General features: G+C 42.2%; 1 protein-coding gene across 7 annotated transcripts in view; it reads left to right on the top strand.

Moving 5' to 3' along the window:
• The window catches only part of LOC6526677 (mucin-17), a 72,231-nt gene that overhangs the window by 45,216 nt on the left and 3,425 nt on the right, over window positions 1-23,590 (top strand). For 2 of the 7 annotated variants that reach the window (XM_002087747.4, XM_039371214.2), the window contains 4 exons: window positions 2,644-2,781; window positions 6,548-6,712; window positions 20,213-20,457; window positions 20,592-20,828. In XM_002087747.4, coding sequence (XP_002087783.3) covers window positions 2,644-2,781; window positions 6,548-6,712; window positions 20,213-20,457; window positions 20,592-20,828 — 785 coding nt within the window. Of the gene's footprint in view, window positions 1-605; window positions 1,069-2,643; window positions 2,782-6,241; window positions 6,451-6,547; window positions 6,713-10,318; window positions 11,343-15,005; window positions 15,157-20,212; window positions 20,458-20,591; window positions 20,829-23,590 lie in introns of those variants that run through there. The other 5 variants (XM_039371215.2, XM_039371216.2, XM_039371212.2 and 2 more) reach the window with 5 other exon arrangements.

Genomic DNA, 23,590 nt, shown 5'->3' with positions numbered 1-23,590 from the left:
TTTTTGCACACACAAAGTAGATAAAATGGGATCTGGTGGATAGTTGAACGGCCAAATCTTCGAATACTCTGTACTGTATTGCATAAGATGCCACATTTGAGTTTCATATTGGGCACATCTAGATAATGCATCTTTCAAGTATGGCAGTTTTTAATTATTAGTTTAATTAGAAGCATACCCTCTGGAAGGGTATACTAAACCGTTGCATTAAAGCTGAACGCTCAATTAAATATAAAATTGTTTTCATGTCTGGGCTATAAAGTATTCGTCTATTTCGGAATTGTGTGTCTAGGTTGTTGGCATCCTAAAAAGATTTAACACACCACTAAATGTGATTCTTGGAATGCTTTCGCCTTTAGTATGTGGAAAATGCCATAAAATTGGAGCACCCATGGATGGCGCCATTAACTATAATTTAATTAAAAAGCGGATTACAGGCAAAAAAACAACCAACCAAAGGGGGTTTTGTGGGGGAGTCATATGAGTTAAATGAGGCGGCTAATTGAATCGGTTAATGGCCGCCAATTAAATCTAACCATTATAAATCCATTCAATGTCAACTGCAGGAAGAAATAAATGGCAATAAAAAACTAGAAAAATAGGCACTGAAAATGTCAACCTTGCGGTAATCATAGAGCAAAAGTAGTTTTGCAAAATAACAAAAAAAAATGGTACATCGAGTGCACAAAGCAAAATGCATTCAAGCGGCAATTGTCAGCGACATCAAATTAAATTCACCGCCATCGCCGACGTCTGGAGATTGTGCGCGGGTGTATGAATCGATAGTCTGAATCTGAGCCTGAGACTGAGCCTGTGAAAGTGAAATTTGAAGTCGTGATATCGATCAGAGCAGCAGGCACACACTCTCCGGAAAACGAAAACTCCGACGCGGATCAAAGACACTTTATACAAATAGAAAATCCAAAATCCAGCCAGTCAAAATGGGAGCCCACAGTTCCAAGGAGAAACTATCGCGTTCGTACTCCGAGCGCTACATCCACAGCCAAATGATCGAGCGCGAACGCTTCGGAAGTTTTGGCAAGCGGGCCTCCAAAGGCCTCACCAAAGGTGAGTTTCTGGCGGGGATCGGGCCGTAAATGCTAATGAGTGGAGTGGTTATGAGCTGAGCCCACATCGAGGGCATTAACTTGTAACGTAAACAGAGCCCGAGTTGCGTAAGCATCAACGTGGTTATCTTGACTGATAAGCCATCACCTTTTGGTGACAAAAGGGGCAAACAACTTATGGTTAAATAGGAGAAAATGCAAGATAAATATAAGTGAAAGAGTTTGGTTATAAATATAATATATAGTTACCTTTCGTAAGATTAGTTTGCAGTTTAAACTAATAAGAAAATATAGTACTATATTAATACCACTTGTTAAATTTAAAAGAATGAATTTGAAAAAAACTGTTTAGTACTAAAAGTCCGCAAACTTGTCTGTACTGAATATTCAGCCACATACAAAAATGTAGATCCCGCCAATTCGCATATTCCATTTCAACTAAATCCCTTAGCACTTTTAAGCTTTTTGAAAATTTCCACTGCGGTCCTCTTATCACGGCAGCAATGCCACAAAAGGATTACGTGACTCGGTGCAACGCTCCGCGCAGATAAAAAAAAGAAAAAAAAAGATTTTCAGTTTCATTTGGCCTAAGCCAGGTTGCAGAGAGCATGCAGCTTTTATTTCCATGTCCATGTCCAGCACAATTAGCCGTCAGCTGAAATACAATTTATTACGTTGTCCAGGCCGCAGCTGCTTCTGTGGTCAACTCGGAAATGCATTTTCCCGCCGGCTCCGTTGATTAGCGGCCCTAAAGTCTTGGCTAGACTGGTCAACAAGTGGCGAGTTCGGGGCAACAGCAACTGGAATTGAAGATGGCCATTGGCCGACAATCCACAATAGATGGTCGTTAAGGAGCCCACGAGTTTAGAGTTTAGGTGAATCCAAGTTGATTAGTGGCGAGCAGGGTATGAAATATGATTGATTGCCAGTGGAGATTTGTAACTAACAGTGGAAAATTAGACAAGACAGTCTTGGGAGTGAAGAAAGTTATAAACTGTGGTGTATTGGCCAACTAAAGCCTTATACTTAGATTTTCAATAGCCACTCAAACTGTTGTAATACCCAATGCTAGAACCAAAACATATGCTTAAGTACTGCCAGCAGTCGTATTTAATTTTTGAAAAAACTAAAGTGCACTGAAGATCTTAAGATCATATGCAATGGAACTCGTTCCCCACACCCGTTGAGAACTAATGGGTGTCTGCACGGGCATAATTCGGATTTCACCCTCGGTTTGTGTACATACATCCAATGTGCGGCACAGACACTTCAATTATGGAAACGCTTTGTTTTAATCCACAAAATGTTAAAATGCAAATAGCGTTTCCTCTGCCCCACACAGAAATGCGAGAGGGACCCCCAACTGTTTGGAAACAAGTGTGATTTTGCCTTTGAGTTATTAAATGGGAATCCGAGTGCACAACTCAGTTCAACCCAACCCGAACACTTTGAAGCTTTTTCGTTTCGTGGCAACGTGTTTGCGCATAAATTACGCATCCGCATCATCCACATATTGATTTCCTAGGGAATGACAGAGCATTTTTTTCACTTACCACCTCATTTTTCTCTCTTGCAGGAGCTGCCAAAAAGCGCGATGTGCGCAATCTGAGCATATCGCCAACCGATCTGGGTCCGCCACCAAAAACCCAGCAGACGACCAAGGGACAATCGACGCGCAGCAAATCATCGGCCACGCCCACGCCCACATCCATAAGTAAGTGCAGAAATTTACATATCATTGGGATACGCTGAAAACTCAATGGGTTAAGCCTTAAATACTGTGCTCTTGGAGGCGAATCAACTGCACATTATATATTTTATATAATTTGGTTGAGCTTTAAGCAAAGATAATGGACTCAGCTTGGAATATTTTGGAATAACTATAACCGCATAGCTTTAACCTCATGCCAATTGAACTAGTGTAACTTGAGCTATGCCACTTTAAATCCCATGAAATCTCCGACATCGTTTTTACTCCGCTCCAGACGGAAGACACTTTTTACAGCTTCTCGGAAATCCCCTTGAAAGGTAAAGGTGTCAACTGCTGTCGAGAACACCGCCCTGCAACGCCCCACCTTTTTCACTAAATGCGAAATCATCACTCAGGTGAAATGCACAACTTGTTGCCCTCAATGAATTGCTAAATCTGTCCACCTAGCCAGTCTGTTCCCTTAGTTTACTTTACTTACTCCACCGTAAAGGTGTCGTATCTTGACTGGACCAGGCAGCGATGAAGTCGCTATAATTCAATTGAGGGCGTGTGTTTGGCTTCCAGTTGGAGTTGGGAAAAACAATTTAGCGCTAGCGCTCCATTCCCACAGTTGGATGTAGATGTATTGAGCTGGGGGAGAACTGTAGGAAAACTGGGGAAAATCTGTGCCAGCTGCAGTTGAGCCACAGCTGCTGAGGTGACACTTTGTCTACAGGCTCCTTCGACGCAACTTGGCCCCAAACTCCTGGCGAAGTATACCATATGTGCCTGTGAATTCTGCGCAAATTCGGCTCCGTTGACTCACTCGCTGTGAGTCATCTTGAGTCCCCCATCAAGTTGGAATGAATGTGGTAATTGCCTCGCCTGGAGTTACTGATTGCTTCATTGATTTTGTTGAGATGTTCAGATGCTGGAAAAAAATAAAACGATACAAAGCAAAAAATACCATTTCTTGAGAGTTTCTCAAATTATTCGGTATTATCCTAACATAAATCTAGTGGAATTTTAAAGTGCTGCGTTGATAGAAATCATCACGTCTGCGGAGAAGCTAATTAAATCATTTTTGCCACATGCTCAATTAACGCATTTCGAAAGGCAAAAGAGGCCTCCATTATATATATATTTTGTGTAAAATGATACATGCTTCATTGTATTCGAATTTCGATGACCCCATAACTTAATGTTTTTTGCTGATACAAAACTGGGGCAACCAAAACTGAAACTCAATAATTCATAGATCTGCTATTATTGTTTTTAAGTATTAGTAGGAAATGGAAGAGTTCACTCCCCAGAGTTTTAGTTGTAGTTTTTCACTCCAATTATTTTATTTATTTTTTTAAGCTTTCGCCTGACTTTGTGCGGGTTCCATTATTTTGTTTACGTTCGTGTCCGGGTCATGCAAATTTTTGCAGGCCTGCATAAATTAGCCTTAATAGGGAAATTCATTGTGTTCGCCTGCTGAGATGTTGCTAAATTGCTTGAAATGTCGCAGGGCTGGAAATGAAATCGCTAAGAGAATGCTGCCCCTCCGTTGGATTCTATTTATAAAGTAACTGGCGAAAGAGTCGCTCTAATTTAAAATGACTTCTTTTGTCCCGATCTTCGATATTCCGATTCCCCTATGATCACATTGTCCAGTAGGAATTTCCAGAGTGAACATGCTTATCGCACCATTTTCACAAGCAGAAAAGCATGAAAAACGATGGGAAAACGTGTTTTGCATATTCAATGGGGAAAAACGAGCTTGGTTTTGTGCTTTTGGCTCACGCTCTCAGCTGGAATTTCTTGTACTAATTAAGATTTATTTTGCCAACATGCAATTTCGTGCAATTAATGCCTCTGAAGATTAATCAAAAGAAAAACATATAAGTGATACCCCGATTCTAAGCTAAGACCACTTGTCGTTACTCTATTTTAAGTGGTTTATCAACCAAAACCGAAACGTGCCTTGGGTTCTTTCACCTCGCCACTATCGCCGCTGATAAGCAGGAGTTCTATTAACACACCCATTCCAGCTAATTGGATGGCCCATAATCGAATAACTATTCAGTATTCACTGGACAGGCAGCTCGATGGGGCAAACGTGATGGTTTTAAAGCCCACACTGCACTGCATTTAACCCACGTCTGCCGGTTGGCCAAAAGAAATAAAAACCACTGAAGAAATGATTATTGGCATAATTGCGCAAGATCGATTGAGTCGTCGGCACTTTCGCACCTCTTTGTATCGTTCAGATTAGCTGCCCACGCACCTGATTTTTATACAAAAGTGTTGAAAGAGATCCGGTTAAGGTTTACCCACGAATTAACCCATTGAAAGATGTGATGTGGCTTTTGTAGTGGCAATGGTGGTGCATCATGGGTGGTAGCTCCAATAAAGTTCAGAACTCTCGTCTGACATTGACATTCGTGGCATTGTAAACTCTTTTTTCGGCCTGCACAATTCCATTGTTTGTACTTGTGCCCGGTTTTTTCTAGACTTGTACTAGCCATTTATGGCTTCTGGCGCTGGTTTGTTTAGCGTTTTGTTTTGCCTTTTTTTCCTGCCTTTTTGCCTTTTTGTTTTTGCGGTTAGCATTGAAACCGAAGCGGTGACAACCGGGCTAAAAAGATTTTTCAGCACGAGCTGGAGATACATACGTATTCGAATTCCCTAGTGGAAGTGGTCGTGAGGTCAGTTGGTGGATAGTAACTATCCGTACAAGAAAATAAACAGAACAAAAGCAGCAAATTATGCTAATTATTCAAGGAAACCTGTATTGCCCAAGAGTAACTTTAGAAACTAAAGAGTTAAAGTAAGAGTCGAATACTTAAGAGAGTTGCTAATTGGATTTCGATTTAAGAGAGATCCTTAGCAACATTTGACTGCTTGCCTGCAATGGCCAATCCACATTTCGACGCATTTGATATAAAATAAAAATATAACCGTATATCAAGATCTTTTTGAATACTTTTTTAATTTCCATGCGCATGCTGCAGATTATTTTTAATCTCAAAGAAACTAAAACTGCGCAACATGTTGCGCTCTCTCGTCCGGCAACACATGAACTGCTTTATTGCACTGCTTGCTGCACGCACCTGCCTTTTTTACACCACTCCAAAAACAGGTGTTTCTGTTTTGGCATTCTTTCCCTGTTTTGCACCTTGTGTTGCAGCAAACAAAAAAAACGCATGAACACTGCAACCTGGAAATGCAAACTGGTTTTCTTTTGATTTCATTAATTTGGTCAAATTATGACATGCTGGGCGGCCAGCGACTCGGGATCGCTATTTCTCCAGCCGAATTCAGACTCGGATTCAGTTGCAGATGCAGATTCTTTCGTTTTCTGCGCTCCCTGCCACTTGAGTGTTCAAGTGCATTGATAGCCGGAAAGCGGGATTTTTATCATAATAGTTGAATTAAGTAGGCTCATTGAACAGTATCAAACTAAAAGAAACGCTTTAGAAATATTTCATACAAACATTCAGAGATCTTTCTAATTTCACCGTAAAAAAAATATATTTTGGATCTGCGTTTTTATACTATTTTATCATACTTCGAATGTGACAGACTGCTCGGAGTGGAATGGAAATATGGGTTTACGTAGGTTTATTCGAAAGCATTTTGGCAGTAAAAATTCATTGAGTAGTGCAGATACAAATATACAAAACGATGAGAACGGCGAGTTGAAAAGTGAGTTTATTCCGCTGCCTGAAAGTATGCCGCGTTATTTACATGCGTCGTAATCTGATTACCTATTTACCAACGATTTTTCACCCATTCATTGCAGATAAACGTCTAAATGGCACTTTGGCCAGCCCGGCAGCAATTGCAACACCCATCAAAGGAGTGGCAGCCACCAAATCGGGAACCACAAACAAGCTGCAACAATCGGCAAAACCAAAATCATCCACCACGATTATCAAAAGCCCCTCAATTGTCGGCGTTTCCGAGGGTAAGTGTCAACAGCAAATAAAAGATTTCGAATAAGTTAATTGGCCGCGCGAAGGGAAATCGAAATTGGAGCAACTCAAATTGTAACCCCATTATTTATTTCCTATTTCCCTTTTGGCCACACGAAAGACTCGAAGTGAAAGCATACGAAATTCAAGTTTACTTCAAATCAAATTAATTTTTATCTGAACGTGCCGCCAAAGTTTTTTGTCTGGCCAAAAAAATTTGTTACATTGGCACACAATGAATGGTCGATGAACAAAGTTGGCTGGTCCATTGCAAAATGCTCTCCTGGGGACAGTTTTTGTGCTCAAAAGTTGGGTAACTTTTGTAATTAATATTAAGGCGGCTAATTAGCCATTCGGGGATTACGAACCGAGCTTCTGCGACACATTAGTTATACTATATACATATAAGTAGTTCTATCTTGCCTTATTTTCTGGTGTCAAATGCGTGGCACGCCTCTCTAAATGATTTCAATGGCAAAGTTAGCACTTGGTTGTGGGTTCGTCGTTCGCTTATAAGCAAATGAAATATTTATATACTTGGAAATGCTTTGCATTGAGGTTGGGCAGAGTGCCACTAATAGGCGGTAATTATCTTTATGCGATTCGTCTATACGACTTGTTTAAGTAATTTCGCTCTTCTTTGATTCTGATAGACTAGTAACAAGCAATAAAAATTTCCAGGTAGTTAGCTTTGTTTACAAATAATTCACTGATAAGAATTCCCCCAAAAAAAGTTTATTTTAAAAGAAACTGCTGGTTTATGAGTTTGCCCATTCCATTCAATTCAAGTGGCAGAACTTCTAGGCTTTACCTATCAGTTGTGGTTTTTATCTGCAGCCCGTTCAGCAGTTGAGTAAGCCAGTGAATTTAATGGCCAAGTTTTCCCACATGTATGTACGTATGTGTGTGTGTTGTGTGCTTACATAATCGTGTGCATGACCCCCACTTGGCAGGTGGTTCTACCTTATGGCCCAGGCCCACACACACTGAGAGAATTTCCCCTTTTCGCTCTGCGCACAAATGTCACAACTTGTTTATGCCGCTTTGCGTTCACTTGTGCTGTTGCCCCTCCAACGAAATTTGCTTTGATGTTCAGCGAGTTGTGGCCGCCTCGCGTTTTGTTCTTGTTTTTCATACTGGGCGTTGGTGCACACTCCAGTGACCCCCCCATACACTTCACCCCCTTCAACTTGTGAGCCACTGCATCGTTTTGGCTTATTTGAAGTTAAATTGTTTGTTAAATGGCATAATGCGACCGCTCTGCCCTGCCTTGTAATTCCCCCTGTTCTGTGGGAATATTAGCCCGATGCCGAGCTCAAAGCAATCAGTTTTCACCCACATCTGTTTTGACTAGTTTGTCGAATTTTATTTATTGCTTTCACACCATCCACTTTGGGGGAGCGATCAATTAAGTTGTCATTTAATTTTGATTGTGCGTGATTGCGGCCCGCATGTGAAGTAGACATTGGGAAAGCTGCCGACGAAGCGGCGATGATATCTGAATGCTCTTCTGCCCAGTTTGTTGCAAAATTAGTAATGAAATGAAATGACAGCATGGAGATATAAAGAGGATTTTATAGTCGTGGTTTTTTATATATAGTTGCTAACCTTTGGGGACCTGAGCCTAACTCTTTCCTACACCGAATTCCATCTCAAAACCAGGAAATTTTTTTTGATATTTTTGATAGGGTATAGAATAAACAAAAGCATTTAAAACGGCACGCCAACTCTTTTTGGTTGGTTTGCGTTTGGCTTTCGGGCGTGTGTCTCTGGCTTTGTGTGGCCAAACGCTTGTTTTCACTCTAATTTATGGCCTACACACATCAAGTTCATTGATTTCAGCGGTGTCGCCGCTATCGTGGGCTTTTCTTTATGGCCACTTTTCACGCTCTTTTCCGATTGATTGTCAAGCGTTTTTAGCCAGCTGCGATGGCACGCTTTGTAAAAGACAACAGCATCGTAATCTATTAACTGTTTTGCATTTTGCAATGGCAAATTGCTGATGTACACTGATGGCTAAAAAAAAGTTAATGGCCGCCGTCGCTCTTCACAAGAAATCAAACACCAACACGCACCTTTCCAGTATTTTTGCGTTGCTCTTTTTTCGTGCCTTTTGCTTGGAAATACTTTTACTTTTCTTCGCCGGGTTTCTGCCATGCGTAACCAATGCACAAAATATACCCAGCTACCCAGCCAGGTACATATGAAAACCTATTAGTACTGTTAGTATTGAGTACGCTAGTGTTTCCACAGCAATTTGCAATTCATTTCGGGCCCACACATGGATAGCTTTCAAAAGCCGAAAGATTTGCGAGCAAAGAGCTGGGCTCATTTAGCAGATGGCTTCACTGGTGGTCTCTTAAGTCGGCGGAGAATAAAGTAATTGAAATGTTGTCGCCCCAATTAATACAAATATTCCATGACAACAGTAAAGGATGCTTTCCAACATAATTACCTATAAAAATAAACAAAAATTAACCCACAAAAACATATTGAACTGTCGGCCGGAGTTTCACAAACTCAATTCGCATGACAAATTTATGCAAGTAGAGAAGATGGGGATTTCTTCTGCGCACTTCGTGGGTTTTATAATTTGCACACAAAAGTTGACTAAAACCGAAGCCAAATATTGCATAAATTGTTGGGAGCTCTTAGGGCTTGAGTAATTTTGCCTTTGAATAATATTGTAGGAGTATTTTGGCGTGAGAACTGCGCTTTGCGGTAGTTATGCATAAATTTTGATCGGTTTATTTATGGGCATATACATTTAAAACAGTTCGCCAAATTTCGCAAGCAATGCAATGAGAGTTGGCTTTCTTCGATTCAACAATTGTTGCGGCGAATTCAACAATTGTTATGTAAGTCCCCGAATTCCTATTAATCTAAGACTTTCGGTTTTTGGATTACATTCAATATCCGGCACACGCTATGATTATTTCCTTGTTAAATCAATTTTCTGTGGCGTCTATTTGGGTTGGAATGTTCGCTGAAACCGGGTCATGTTGGTTAATTCTATTCAATAGAAATGCTTTCCTCTCGCTCCGTAATTATCCCAGCTTAATCTCTGCAAACCTGATCAAGTTTATAGCCCTCGAGCTTCTAACTGGAGCGTGGCTCTTAATGAGCCGCTGTTCTTACCATCCGTAATCATTATAAAGTTTTCTCCACTTCTGTATGTATTTTATATTTTGCATACACACTCGGTCGAAAAACTACTTTTGCTGTTTGGCCAACTGTGACGCGAAAGTCAACGGCGACAATTTTAAAAAACACACAAAAAATATATATGTACATGTGTATAATTACATTCGCCGCAAAAAGGTTTAAGGTTGATATGCTACTACAATTCATTGATAATAGTGAAAGGGGCGCGGTAACTTTCGATTGGATATGTCAAGGCAATCGATGTGGTTTTTGAAATTTGAAATCACATCAATGTCATTTGCAAATGGCAGTTGGGTCGTGCGGGACGTGCGGGACGCTTGAAATTCGAAATATTGAAATACATTTTCAACAAAATTTGTTTTTGTCATCATATCTGATATTCTAGTTTCAAAGCGTTTTTGAAATTCAAATTGGATCTTTCGTCAAATGTGCTGATTTACGTTTTTATTTTGCGGACTTTGTGACTTTATGTGAGCCAACATAACTTTGGTGGCCAGCTTTTGCCATATAGTCGCTGCAAAGTCGCTGGAAGTTCGAGTTGAAATTGAAATTGAAGTTGGATTGGAGAGTTGGTTGAACACGCAATTGAAAGACCAAGACCAAGTTAAAGCCGGCGATCGAAAGCAGCGACGTTGGCGTCGGCAGAGAGATCGAGAGAGAGAGAGATCGTTGTGCGGATACACTTCAGTTGCGCGACGAACTTCGAGACCAGCGGACGTCTTTTATTCGCGCAGTGTATGACCAGTGGCTAACAGCTAGTAACGAAAGAACCAACGTAGCACACAACTGTGTATAACAGTGCAAGTGCCGCGCAGTTTGAGAGCCACTGAGAGCCCCCAAGGCGCATGCTCCAGAAAATGGGTCTCAACGAGTTTGTGTCACTTTTGTACGGCTCCTCACAAAGTCTGAATGCCAACAAGGACGCGTCCACGTCCACGTACCCATTGCCAACGGTCGCGGATTGGAAAGAGTTCCAGCAAATGTTGAAAAATCACAAAAATGTTCAGGCCAAGAAGTACGGCTTCAAGGATTACCACCACTCGCCGCCGGACGTTAAGTATGGAAAGATATATTCGGGAATCGGATGCGCAGATGGAGGCGCAGGCAACAACGGCGGTGGAGGAGACGGAGGTGGAGGAGGTGGAGGAGGAGGAGGAGTGACCAAGGGGCATGCCTCCGATGGCGGTGGCCAAAACAAACTTTTGAACAACAACAGCAGCACGCATAACAACAACAACACGGCCAAGACATCGCGCATACCCACGACCACCTCAAAGTCCATGACTTCCTCGGCATCCTCGTCCGGCAGCAGTGAACTGGACATCTTCCGCTCGTACAGCAAAAAGTCCATCAAGTCCTCGCTGACATCCTCGACGCCATCCAGCTCCTTCCTGTGGAACTCCTTTCGCATGCCACGCAAACAGAAATCCTCGCTGGCCGAGAAGAAACGAAGTGGCGGTGAGTAGGTGGAAAAAATCAATTCTGCAGTGCACAACAAAAAATAGATACCAGATATCACTATCTGTACCCAATTGTTAATTGCCTGCAGCAGATTTAGAATCAGATTCACATTCAGAATGACCCATTTAGTTCTCCTTCTTTCTTCTTTACTAAGAAAACAATGGGGAATTGTTGTGTTTTTTGGCCGTCGGCTATTTGGCTAACAAGAGAGTGAAAGATGAGACGCGAGATCTTTGAGCTGGTCTACACAAAACCCAGCGAATCGCATTGTATAATTCGAAAATTGCTTGGGCATGACCCACAACCCAAAGCCAGAAGAGCAAGTCTAACGGCATCAGAAACTATCTTAGTTATAGGGTATGAACAGTCTTATGTTCTTGGCCAATGCCAAACGAGGCGTTACAATCATTTCCACTCCAGTCATTTGGTGTTTTTGCTCCTAATTTACTTTTTTGTAATACTCTTCTTCAACACTTCGTTTTTTGGTTATTATGTACAGCTTGGCAAATGCGATTTTTGGTCTTTTTGCCATTTCATTATTTTGGCTCAATTATGAAACTTCGCCTTTGGCTGAAGCGCTAAAAATAAACTCTACATGAGTAAGAAATAACATCTTAATTGCTGGAGTTTTTCCTTTTTCATGTGCCAAGTCATTTATTTGGTTTGAATGTTGACACAAAGTGAGATCACCAAGGCAAAAAAGGGTGATTTGACAAAAGTTTTGATGGTTTCTTGTTGAACGCGATCGTTAGGTATTGATATCCTTATTTCTATTATACTTTGCATAATAGTAAGTGCATTACATATCGTAGTATACTGCGTGTTTGTGTCTACTTCTGCAGTTCAATACTTTCGCTGTCATTTCTTGGCTCTGTAGGCTACCCTTAGAATGCAGAATGTGTTGCCATTTGTGATACACTAACTGATTGGTAAAGGCCATTTAGTATTTATGTTTCCTAACACTTTTACATGAAAACATTGAGGATTACTCTGCGCATGTCTCGCCATCTGAAGGCGCAACAAGAAATGTAAAAACCGCAAGCTGGCCGGTTGACTCCTCTTCTTGGCCATGGACCAGTATCGATTTTTTAGAAGGCGCCTACTAAGATGTCTCTGATTATACAGCCAGTTTTTGGCTGGTATCTCAAGAAACCCCTACTAACTACCCCGTTGATGATGATGATGATGACTCATCGGCGACGAGCTACCCCAACAAAAAAAAAGTATTCAAAACTTTCTCTCTCTGTCGCTTGGCTCAGCATAAAAATTGCATAATGTACTTTTTCACTTGTGTGTTTGTTGTGTGACACACTGACACTCATTGTGTATGAGATATATGACAGCCGCAGCGCCAGGACATGCGCAGTGCGTCGCAGAGAGGCTCCACTGTTATACGCACTCTGTTTACAGTGCCTGCCAAACTGCGAAGCATTTATGATGCGTTTTCCCTGGGCTTTTATATGTTTTCATTGCCCGAAGTGAATTAATAAATCGAAAAGAGATGGCGAACGGAGTGAATTATGCCGCAAGGCAAGGCAATTAAATCATAGCTGCTGCGCTCATTAACGGTGCGGTTGCGCTTTTTGGCGCTACCAAACTGTGACCACATGCCTTCTTTAATGGAGTCAAGTGCAGGCAGAAAATAAACCAAAGAAGTCTGCATCCAAGTGGCGGCTTCTGGCCAACGAAGCGCAACAAATTGTTGCCACTGGCGTTGGCGAGGGGAGAGTAGGGAAAGGAGAGTTCAGGGAGAAAGAGACCGCCACTTGATTGATCCATGGCTTTCGGTCTCGATTTTTGGCCAACGGCCAAGTTGTCAAGCGGCGGCCACGGGGCGTATGCGCAATGCCATTTAATTGCCACAGATAAGCATTGAACTTGCCTTTCTTCTGGCCAAGATTGCCCCGATAGCCGCTATAATTAAGGCCATGCGCCTGTTGCAGCTTTTTTAAAGACATTAATCGATATGAAATGGGTTTTAGGGACAATTAAAAGGGGACTACTAGATTGCAATAAGCTTGAAAGTGGGTAAAGTGCATTCCAGTTCTGAATTGTCTGCCACACACACATTCAGTTAGCCATTTAGTCCATTAAGGATATTTTTCCATTACTTTGAAAGCTATTAACACGTTTATTAATTAGTTGTATTAATTAAATACTTAATGGCTTTATAATTGTGATTTTCTAACACACACGCTTTATGGTTTTTCTAGTTTCGCAAAAATTTCCAACGATTCGCCACGCTGCCCAACTTCCATTTGCGCGTTATAATTTGAAATTTGTGCGTGGATAATTTAATAACTTCGTGTTCCCCATCCAAAGTCTTTCCCCATTACTCCGGTCTGTCATTCCCCCCATTTCCATTTGATTCTCTGGCCAATTTGTCGCGTCGTAGTGCTTTGCGAATGGCTCGGCAGTCGGCGGGCCAAATAAATGCGAACAGACCCTAGATAATAAACTGTGCCAGCGACTTTTCTATTGAATTACGCACAGAACGACGTGCAAAGTGCCGGGCTTTTCGCTCTGTGTACGTTGTGTCTGCCGATGGCAGTGCAATTAACACTTGTTGACAAGTTCACTGGGCCATGCCTTTACTTAACGTATTTAACTTATTGCGTGAACCGCCGCCCACGCTTCTTCTGTGAAACAACAACAGCAGCTGCCATGATTTTGCGGCATTAAATTTTGATTTATATTGGGTCATTAATTAACCAGCAGTCGTCCAGTCGTCCAGTCGCCCAGTCTTTTGGCTTCTGTAAGCAAAACGAACAAAAATTAATTAAGCATTGCTCATACGCCGCGTGGCCCGGTCGTTTTGTGCGCCTGCTATGGCAATTACGTGACCCCCAGTGATGCACTGCGCCATCCTCAACTGCTTTTGTCACCAATGGAGAGCTCTCCATTCACTGAGTATGATAATAATTCACTATGTTAGGCCTCAGTCTCCTCAGTTTGGCTGACGTCACAGTTTGGTTTTGTGTCTCTTTTAATTATGGATGATTTTTGTTCATTAATGCAAGGCGTACATGTACATGAAGTACACTAGAAAAATAATAGAGAAAAAGTAAAATATCTTTTTTAATTTCTTTATTAAAAATAGATTTCTCAAAATATTAAGTGTACTATTCTTACTACAATTTTTCTTCGCGTGAGTGAAACTCTTTCCTAAGTTCAATTTGGCGTCCGAGTTTTTTCGCTGTGTACTTGTGCGCCATTTGTGGGATCCCATAATCCACCACATGGTGAAATCAGCCCCAAATTAGCAACAACTGCGTGCCGAGCGATCAGCAACGGCGAACAACGAAGATCGACGATGAACAACGAAGAAACAACGACAACGAGAAATGCGCGCCTCTTTCGTTTGAATTAAATTCACTAACAGTTTATGCTAGAAGTTTGCGCTATCGTGTCGCTCATCGTCGTTGTTCGATTAATCACAATTTTCACCGGCGGTTAATATTTTTTATATGTCGTGCGTACGCCGAGCATGGGAAATCGGAAGTGGAAAATGTGATTGCGGTGAAAACAGTGCCTGGAAATCCCAGTCAAAGGGTTCGGCCTCATTAACGAGGTCCCCAAGTGTCGCCAATTAAAATCGATCCATTCGCCATGGCAGCTCCGCGTTCATTAATTGAAATCCCAGTGCGGAATTAAGGCAAATAGAGCGGAAGCACCATGATGGCCCTCTGCAATGTGGGTGGAGATGGATCCGCTGGAGGTGGTGCATCCGATGGATGTGGTGGAGCATCCGATAGAGCTGTCAACGCAGATTTGTTTGTGCACTGCGATTATGAGGACGAGGGAATTGGCGGTAAGCCGGTCCAGGGATTTCAAATTGATAAGGGAATGCTTTAATTTAGCTTGGAAATGGAGGAAAGTATCATGCGCCTGAAACTAAATTGCCTTTCAAAATATGTGAAACTGTTAAAATGTTTTCCAAAATTTACTCATGGAAAATAAATTATACTCATGGGAAACAAAACCAAAATAACAGCCAGTAATTTATATAACCAATGCGTTCTGCGTTTAATTAAATCTAAATTAAATTCCCACAATAAAATTTAAACAGAACTAGATTATTATTTAAGTTTTCCTTATGGAAAACAGAAGGACAATTACAAAATTGTCGCTATAAAAGTTGATGAAAATATCTACGTTAGATTTGTTGACATTTTCCGAATTGCGTCGCAATTTCCGTTTTTCTCATTCATCCATTTTTCAATGCACTTTATGTTTGTATATCAGCAAAATAAATGTTGTGCAAAATAAATAAAAAAGGCCGTCGAATATTAAAAGCAACACAACGGAAACCAAAAAGCACATGTACAATTTTTGATGTCTGGCCTAGAACTTTGGCCACGGCACAAACATGAGTTTGGCATAAACAATTAATTCTACCCTGTAGCAAAAACAGAAAATGAACATTTTGCTAGCAGTATTATGTATACGAATATAAATTCGAATTTTGTATTAACAAAGTACTGTGTCACAGCATTTTATTAATGCCCAGGGTATTCCGCTTTTCAAACCATTTCAATGCCTATTTCTTTGACTTACTCATTTGCTTTCCAGTCATGAAGCTTTTTCCTGTCGTCTCTTCTATCGTGTGACTTTGGTTAATATTTTCATTCGTATGGCAACCGCAAACTAATCTGAAATCATCATATATAAGCCGATGATATATGCGTAGTAAAAGTTTGATATTAAACGCACACTCGGTCATGTAATGATTAATTAGACATTGGGTATATACTGCACTGATTTAGTCTACTTTGCGCTCTTTGTTGTGTTTTTTTGGCTTGCGAAGGCAGAATGGCCAATGTTTTCGTGCACAACTTATCTAAAAATAATCATTAGAACTTGAGCCAAAAACGAAAAGTGTTTTAAAGGCTTATTTAGCCGCCGAGAAAAGATAGGAAAATAAAATGTTAAATGGAAATGCGCCAAGCGACGACTGGGCGACCTTGCCGAGTGAAACTCATGAACTACAAACGAGAATTAAATACATTATTCAGCCATTATGGATGAAATAAGAAATCCATGCCCTGATGTGCCATAAATCCCTTGATATGCGTCTTTCATCACCGCCGACATTGTGGGCAGTTTGAAGCGATGATCTGCCTTCAGACTCTGTCTGATTGACATTCTGCAGAAATCGATCGTCTCTCTATATGCATATATATAGATATATGTATGAAAAGATCTTCCACTGGCCCTATTACACCCTTAATTCCTATCCACTGTTTATGGGGAGTTGTTTACAGCGGCCCAGCTGCTGTTCCTGATTTTCAAGCAAACAAATTGGTTGGCACAAAGCATAATTTAGTGCAAATACTGTTTACATTTTGTCTCATTAAGGGTCGGTGAAAGGCGATTTGAATGGCGTGCTCATCTGTTGTTTTCGAATTTATTTGGGGGCAGTGTAAAGTTCGGTTCTTTGAATGCTGATGGCTCTTCCGGCTTGTAAAATGTGCATTAATTATAAATCTATAGCAGCAGCCAGAACTTGTCAGTTGTATATTTCAATTAATACAATACAAATCTTTGAAGAACTCTTGGTATACAAAAGCATCTATTGTGTGATTCGATATAGGCCTACATAGTGTGTCATTTCCTTTAATCAATTATGAAAAGCTTTTAGCTATTGGGATCCTTGGAATGTTCCATGTTTTTTCGTTAATGAATCGCATGCACACTTGAGATATACTTCTACATAACATATTTAGCTCAACTATGCCGAGTAATTTGCACAAAATCGCTGCCAGGCACTTGACTCTCGCCCACTGAAAGTGCTTCTGTCTCGTTGCTAAAACAATTTGTTGTTAAATTGCTATTAAAGCGTTGTCTATTTCGCTACGCACCCCTGCAAACCCTTTACCCCCTCATCTGAAAACACTGTGAAATAAAACAGATACAAAGTTACATTTACAGACGGTCGAGTGAAGTGAAGTAAAGTGATTTTGGCTGCTTTTTTTCGCTTCTCCTAAACGCAGCTAATTGAAATGCCAGTTTGCCCGTTGCCAGTTGCCAGTTTCGACTGGCTGTTGTTCGTTTTAATTACGCGCATTTTCATTGGACATGTTTTTGTGGGTCGCCATGGGTTAAGACAGGTTGTTGTTGCTGTCATTGTTGCTGTTGCTCTGCTGTCCGAGCTGAGTTTTCCAAAATCAAAAAAATATCCGCTAAAAAGGCGACAGCAACAGCAGCAGCAGCAGCAACAGCAGCAGCTGCCTAATGCCAAATAAGATATTTCGGAATTTCAATTATTTTCCATCGCCCAGTGCTGCAGGTACGTCCCACAGTCCCGCAGTCCCACTGTACACACAGCGTTCAGTGTCACACACAGTGTGCCCACTGTGCACAGCATCGCATCGCATTCACATTCGCATTTACCTCGACACATGGCGCGTTTTGGCGAACCGAAACCCAAACTGAAACTCAAATCCCAGCCCAAACCGTCATTATGAGCTCGGCTGACCGAATGCGAACCCTCCTGGAGACACCGACACCAACTCCGAATCTCTGTTGATTGATCTTGGGTGGGGGAGAGTTTTCCACACCTGGTGGTGGATGTGGATGTCAGTGCTGATGGTGGAAAGCCACCAACACTTTCTATTGGCTTTCGCAGGCAGTATGTAATTTGCCTATCTCCACAAGAGACAGTATTCCATGAAGTCTAACAAACGTGATGAAAGACTAGGCAACAGAGGGATGACAGCATATAATAGTTAAATTAAATCATTTAAAACTAAAGTTGATAGCCTTTGTGCAACTACACCCTTTATCCGACTACAAGTAACCAAAACCTCATACGAACCTGTTTCAAAAACAATCACACTCATTCACACCAAATTGTCGACGGTATTTGGGAAATTCCACGCGCCCATGTCAACCGAGCAAAGGAAAAAACCGAGCAGGACGAAGAATTTCTGAATGAAATCACCCGCTGCTGAGTTTTTCCGAGACCCATAAAAATCCAAGTGCGAAATGGGCTGGGAAATGGGATTGCGAACGGGAAAGCATAGATTCCGGCCATATAACTACTGAGGTGGTCGGTTTCACAGCCATAAAATGCAGACCCATCGCCATCAGGGGTCTGGTTCACTCGGCAGATATGCCATCCAACTTGTTGCGATTCTTCAGGGACAAAACAGGGCCGTGAGAATATTCCGTTTGCAATCAGGGGAAAATCCGCAACAGGACTGCGAGAGAGGCCAATTTTCTCGGCCTTGCAATTAATTGGTCGTAGCTAATGTCACTTAATCGCCTAATTGCCATGAGAAATGTCCCCTGACTTGCGATCTTCTTCAAAAGTCGTGTGCCAGACTTGTTGCAGTCGTGTGTCATTGAGATATTTCAAAGTCGAGGAGGATGAGGTCCACCAGGTGACGCTGAAGGTCTCCCATTAATAATTATTAAATATGTTCTTTGAGACATTCAGGGAAAATCAGTCAATGGGAAAATCCAATTTCAGTGCTGCCTCACTAATGTCTACATAATGTCCAACTTGTCTTTGCGCAAATCAAAATGTCATTTGAAATGTTGAAAGCCAGCAGCGCTCCTATAATTTATGCTTCGATTTGCCAAACATAACACATGCATTTCAGGCGAATCGGGTTTCGTTAGCTTTACAGTTTCAGTGGCTTGTTCATTTGGTAAACATTGCACAATCAATTAAAGGGGCTAAAATCGAACGCCATCATTTTAGCCACTTTGCTGGTTGTCTGCGACTAATTTGTTCATTAGTTTACAGCATTAATTAATTTCCTGAAGCAGCAGGTTTGGATTTATGTGCAGAACTGGTATTTCTTTCGGGGAAAACATAGAATATAAATCAAATCTCAACTGTGATACCATTTCACGACCAGTTAATTTACTTTCCATAGTTAAACATACATCCCGGGGTAATGATCTTGACGACAACTCCGGAAGGCTTACAAATTTGCTTTCGCTGCGCGCAATTGCGATGCCAGCATAGCAAACATGTGCAAACATTGACAACTTTGTATGCGCGACTCTGGCTATAAATTTATGCGGTAACATAAAACCGTCAACGGTTGATTATGGCCGCACATCGGATATATGTACATATACATCCATATCCATGCCGTAAAGTTTGGGTTTGGCCACAGCTTCGATTTGGAATCGGGCAGACGGCGTGTGGAGCTTGTAAGGAAATCGGGCCAAGTTATGGCCAGGCAGTCGAGCTGCCTGATCGATGGTTTGATCATGGCGGGGTGGCTGAACTTCCTCCCCTTTCCACTCTCCATGTCATATACCTGTGTATATCCCCCCCAACTGAAGGCTTGTCAAGGCCAATTTGTTGGCCAAAAATTGGCCACGCATCCTCTCTTATTGACGGCCCCCCGATGCGAGGAGCAATGACTATCAGGTAATTGATGATGGGATGATGGGCTGATGGGCTGATGGCCCGCCTCTGGCCCAAAGTGGCATTAGCTGGTGACGCGAGGGCGTGGCGCGACTTACACCTAGATATATAGCTTTCCCTTCAGTCAATGGAATTATGCAAAAAGAAAAGTACTCTCATTGCGGTTTTTTTTGTTTTGCCTCTTTGCGGCCACGAAGCAATTACTCATGTAATTTTTTTCTGTTGGCCTGCAGAAGCGTGTTGGAGCCACAGCTGGGTGAATCACGGTTAGCTCATCATCGTTAGCTCATCTTCACAACAGCTAGCTAGATTTTCATCTGCCAGTTGATGAGCGCAGACTTTCGCCACGCGAAGCTTGCGTAATCCTGGGGATTTGCTGGGTTACAATTTGATAATAAATGGCACTTTCGATTTCATAAAATGGTTTGTCGTTAGAAATAAAGCACTGCTGACTTTGTTATTTTTTGCTCCTTTCCAGAATCCCTGCGCTCTGGCGTGGATCAAACCGAACTCCAGGAGCTGAACAATGGACAATCCGCCAGCGGATGTCCCACTCCGCCGATGGCGCGGGACTCGAAACGTTCGTCCATCGGAAATGAGTTGCCATGTGAGACGGAGGCCAAGTTGAAGAGATGCGAGGAGCAGCAGGATCCGCTGGTCAATCCACAGGACCCAGAGGCCAGTGTCGCGGTCCAGGAAGCTACTTTCACCACTGCAAATGAGGTAATTAAATCCTAGATATATACGTTTTTAGTTAGCGAGAAAAACAAAAAGTGTATAGTTGGGTCATTTGGAGATTTGAAAAGCATAGAATATTCACAATGCTCATTATTTTTATACATATATTTGAAAACCAGCCAAACGCCTTGTCCTTGCCCGACGAACTCAGAAATTCGCTCAGCACGACGACGATGCTGGCCACGCCCCGCGTAGACATAGCAGCCCAGTATCCCGCCCTCAAACCGTTCGCGGAGAACGGAGTGCTGGACTGTGCCCGTCTGGCCAAGTTCTTCCAGGACAGCCAGTTCGAGCGGAAGGAGGAGCACCGCCAGATTCTGGGCCTCGCCGTAATGGTGCAGTTCATGTCCCAAGAGGTGAGTGTTAAACAAGCAAGTAGCAACTAAGGAGTAGCGAGTAACGAGTAGCGAGTAAGGTGTAGCGAGTAAGGAGTAGCAACTAAGGAGTAGCGAGTAACGAGTAGCGAGTAAGGAGTAGCGAGTAAGAAGTAGCGAGTGCTGAAGGATCAGTGAGGGGATTTGCTGCAGAAAACAGGCGCCAGGGATTTATATCCCGTATCCGTGTAGCCCTTTCAAGGCGAAAATCGAATAGATGCCGGTATAGACACTTTTCCCAGCCCATTGTAATTGCCAGGCACATGTGCATCGGATCGCATCGGTCGCCTCGGATCGGGATCGGGCTCGGGATCACCTGCTCTAATAATTCCCGAATTGTTTCACAGGCCGTCGCATTGTTTGAGAAATTTGCCTTAAGCTACGCTTAAAGTTGAGCTAATTTTGTTTAATTGTGTCAGTGCCGGCTAAGCCGAGCCCCTGAAAACTGAGCCGGGGATGTGGGTGCACTTTTTGTGTTTGCACTAATTAAAAACTATATGGAAATTGTCGAACAAAAGTTGGAAAAATCCCCAGTCCCTCAATTCCGCACCCGTCCCTTTGGCTTTGTGTGGAAGCCTTTCTCTGGTGGAAAATGAAAGGGTGTGAGGTGGTGGCACATTCAACTTGGTCCACGAAGCAGCTATTCAATTAATTGTTGGCCATTTTTCGGTGTAAAGGATTCTGATGGAACAAAACGGGGGATTCGCTGCTATACGTGTGAGTTTTGGCAAGATTTCCGCTTGAAATATTAAAGGATGTGGAAACATACGGCTTAGGCAGGCTTTTTTGTGCATTTTACCTGTTAGTTTGCAGGCAGTCCTCACTTAACCAACAATAACAAGGCAATAAAAATCGGCGACAAACGCGAAAAACATTATTTTAACATTTGCATATACGAGTACGAGTATGGGTACATCATAAATCGATTTATGATGATGTTTGTCTGCTGACTTTTCGACCACAATTGATTTAGGTAGAAATGGCCAAATTCCGATTTGTCGGAACTTGTCGGTACATCAGATATTCTGCAGCTACACATTTCCCCAAGCCACCTTAGTGTGTTACCAAAAATGCCGACAATTGCGTATGGCCATTGTCTTCGGGGCAACACATGCAACACATGCACATGCAGAATGCTGTCAGGATAATGGAAACAATTGCAGGACCAAGCTGCTGCTGTTTCAGCTGGAAAATCAACCGATTTAGCCGGTCTTACGCAAGCTGAGAGTGACACAATGCACACAGAATGAAAGATAATTCCTGCGGCCATTGTATTGATGTCATTGGCGTTGGCCATTTGCGAACGATTCTCTTCACTTTTCTTTTTTTTTTGAAAGGAAAGTCATTAATGTGGGGAAAAATTCGAGAATCCCTTAAGCTGTTGTCGGAATTTTTGCACCTTGAGCTGGGGGAATTTGCAGGAAGTTGCAAAGTAGGAAGAAAGGAATTTAAAGCATTTAATTCTGCAGCTGCGAATAACCTTTAAGCCATTCTTTATCCAAGTAAAGGTATATTTTAATGGTGCTCTTATTTCACATGTGAAATGTTTAGCTATGTCATAAAAAGACAAACCTCTAAGTGGTATAGAATAAATTACTTAAACCCTTTCCGTGCGAAAGCAATTTGCATATTTACATAGTTATTGTGTTTGTTTAAGGCACGTTTCGAAAAAACAAACCCCGTGTTATTAGGGGGAATTACGGAAGGGAGAGCACACCACAATATTTGGCTAACTTGTTGGACGCGGCGGCTACCGGCCAGGCCGCAAATGCAAACATGCAGGGGATTTGGATTTGTTTGGCCGGATGGAAATTTTCCAGGGAACGCGGCAATCGCGCAATATTTTCCCACTAAAAGCCTAAACTGATGTTGCAATAGTTGCAACACAAATATTTATTTAGATGTGATCCAGCGAGAGATTTCACAGTTCGGTGTGAAAACCGAGGAAGCAAGGTAGAGGTACAAGGACATTACATCGTTTGCACAAGGACTACGCTCGCGTGCACTTTTATTAGGTTTTTACGATGCGTTAGTAAATGCGAAGGACCATTGGCATTGCTTTAAATCCATAAATTACAAAGTGCGCTACGTGAAATTGCCTCAACTGCTGGCAAAAGGATTAAATCCAGTCGAGTCGAGGCAGTTTCACGGCGGCAAGTCACTAATTTCAACACTTTAATTGCGAACACGTCCTTGTCAGGTAAATGTCGCTGTCGTCGACTGGCCATCCACAATCTACGCTGGCTGTCACCCATCGCGACATTGAGATTTCGGCCGAGACAGAGATTTCGCCGGGGACAGCCACATGATGGCTATTAATTTGCTGGACGGGATCGACGGCGGCGAAGGCGACGGCAGGCGTGGTCGAGGCAATTTGCAACCGCTGGTCGGCCACTCTTAATTTGGGGATCAGATTTGGCTAGGCGACTGGCAACTGGCGACCACTGCAATCGTTCGTGGCAATTTAAAACCAGCTAAATAATAATTTGGGAAATTATCGCGCACATGGGATTTCTATCTTAAAAAACACAATTCAAAGAGTTTACTGATGTGCATGATATCCCATTGAAATGTAAAGAAAAAACCAACTCAGTTCCTTCGATAATTTGCCAATTCAAGTGGTAACTAAGCTCCTGTGCAAATTGCGATTTGCAATAGCTGAATCGCATTTGTGACAGGCACTTGAGAGTCGTTTCCATTAAATCCACTACGAGATACTTTGAGGCGCTCCGAAACTTCGACAC

This window comes from Drosophila yakuba, chromosome 2L (genome assembly GCF_016746365.2).
Source record: "Drosophila yakuba strain Tai18E2 chromosome 2L, Prin_Dyak_Tai18E2_2.1, whole genome shotgun sequence".
Classification (NCBI taxonomy): domain Eukaryota; kingdom Metazoa; phylum Arthropoda; class Insecta; order Diptera; family Drosophilidae; genus Drosophila; species Drosophila yakuba.
The sequence above is the reverse complement of the archived record's forward strand: the minus strand, read 5'-3'. Positions and strand labels throughout refer to the sequence as shown.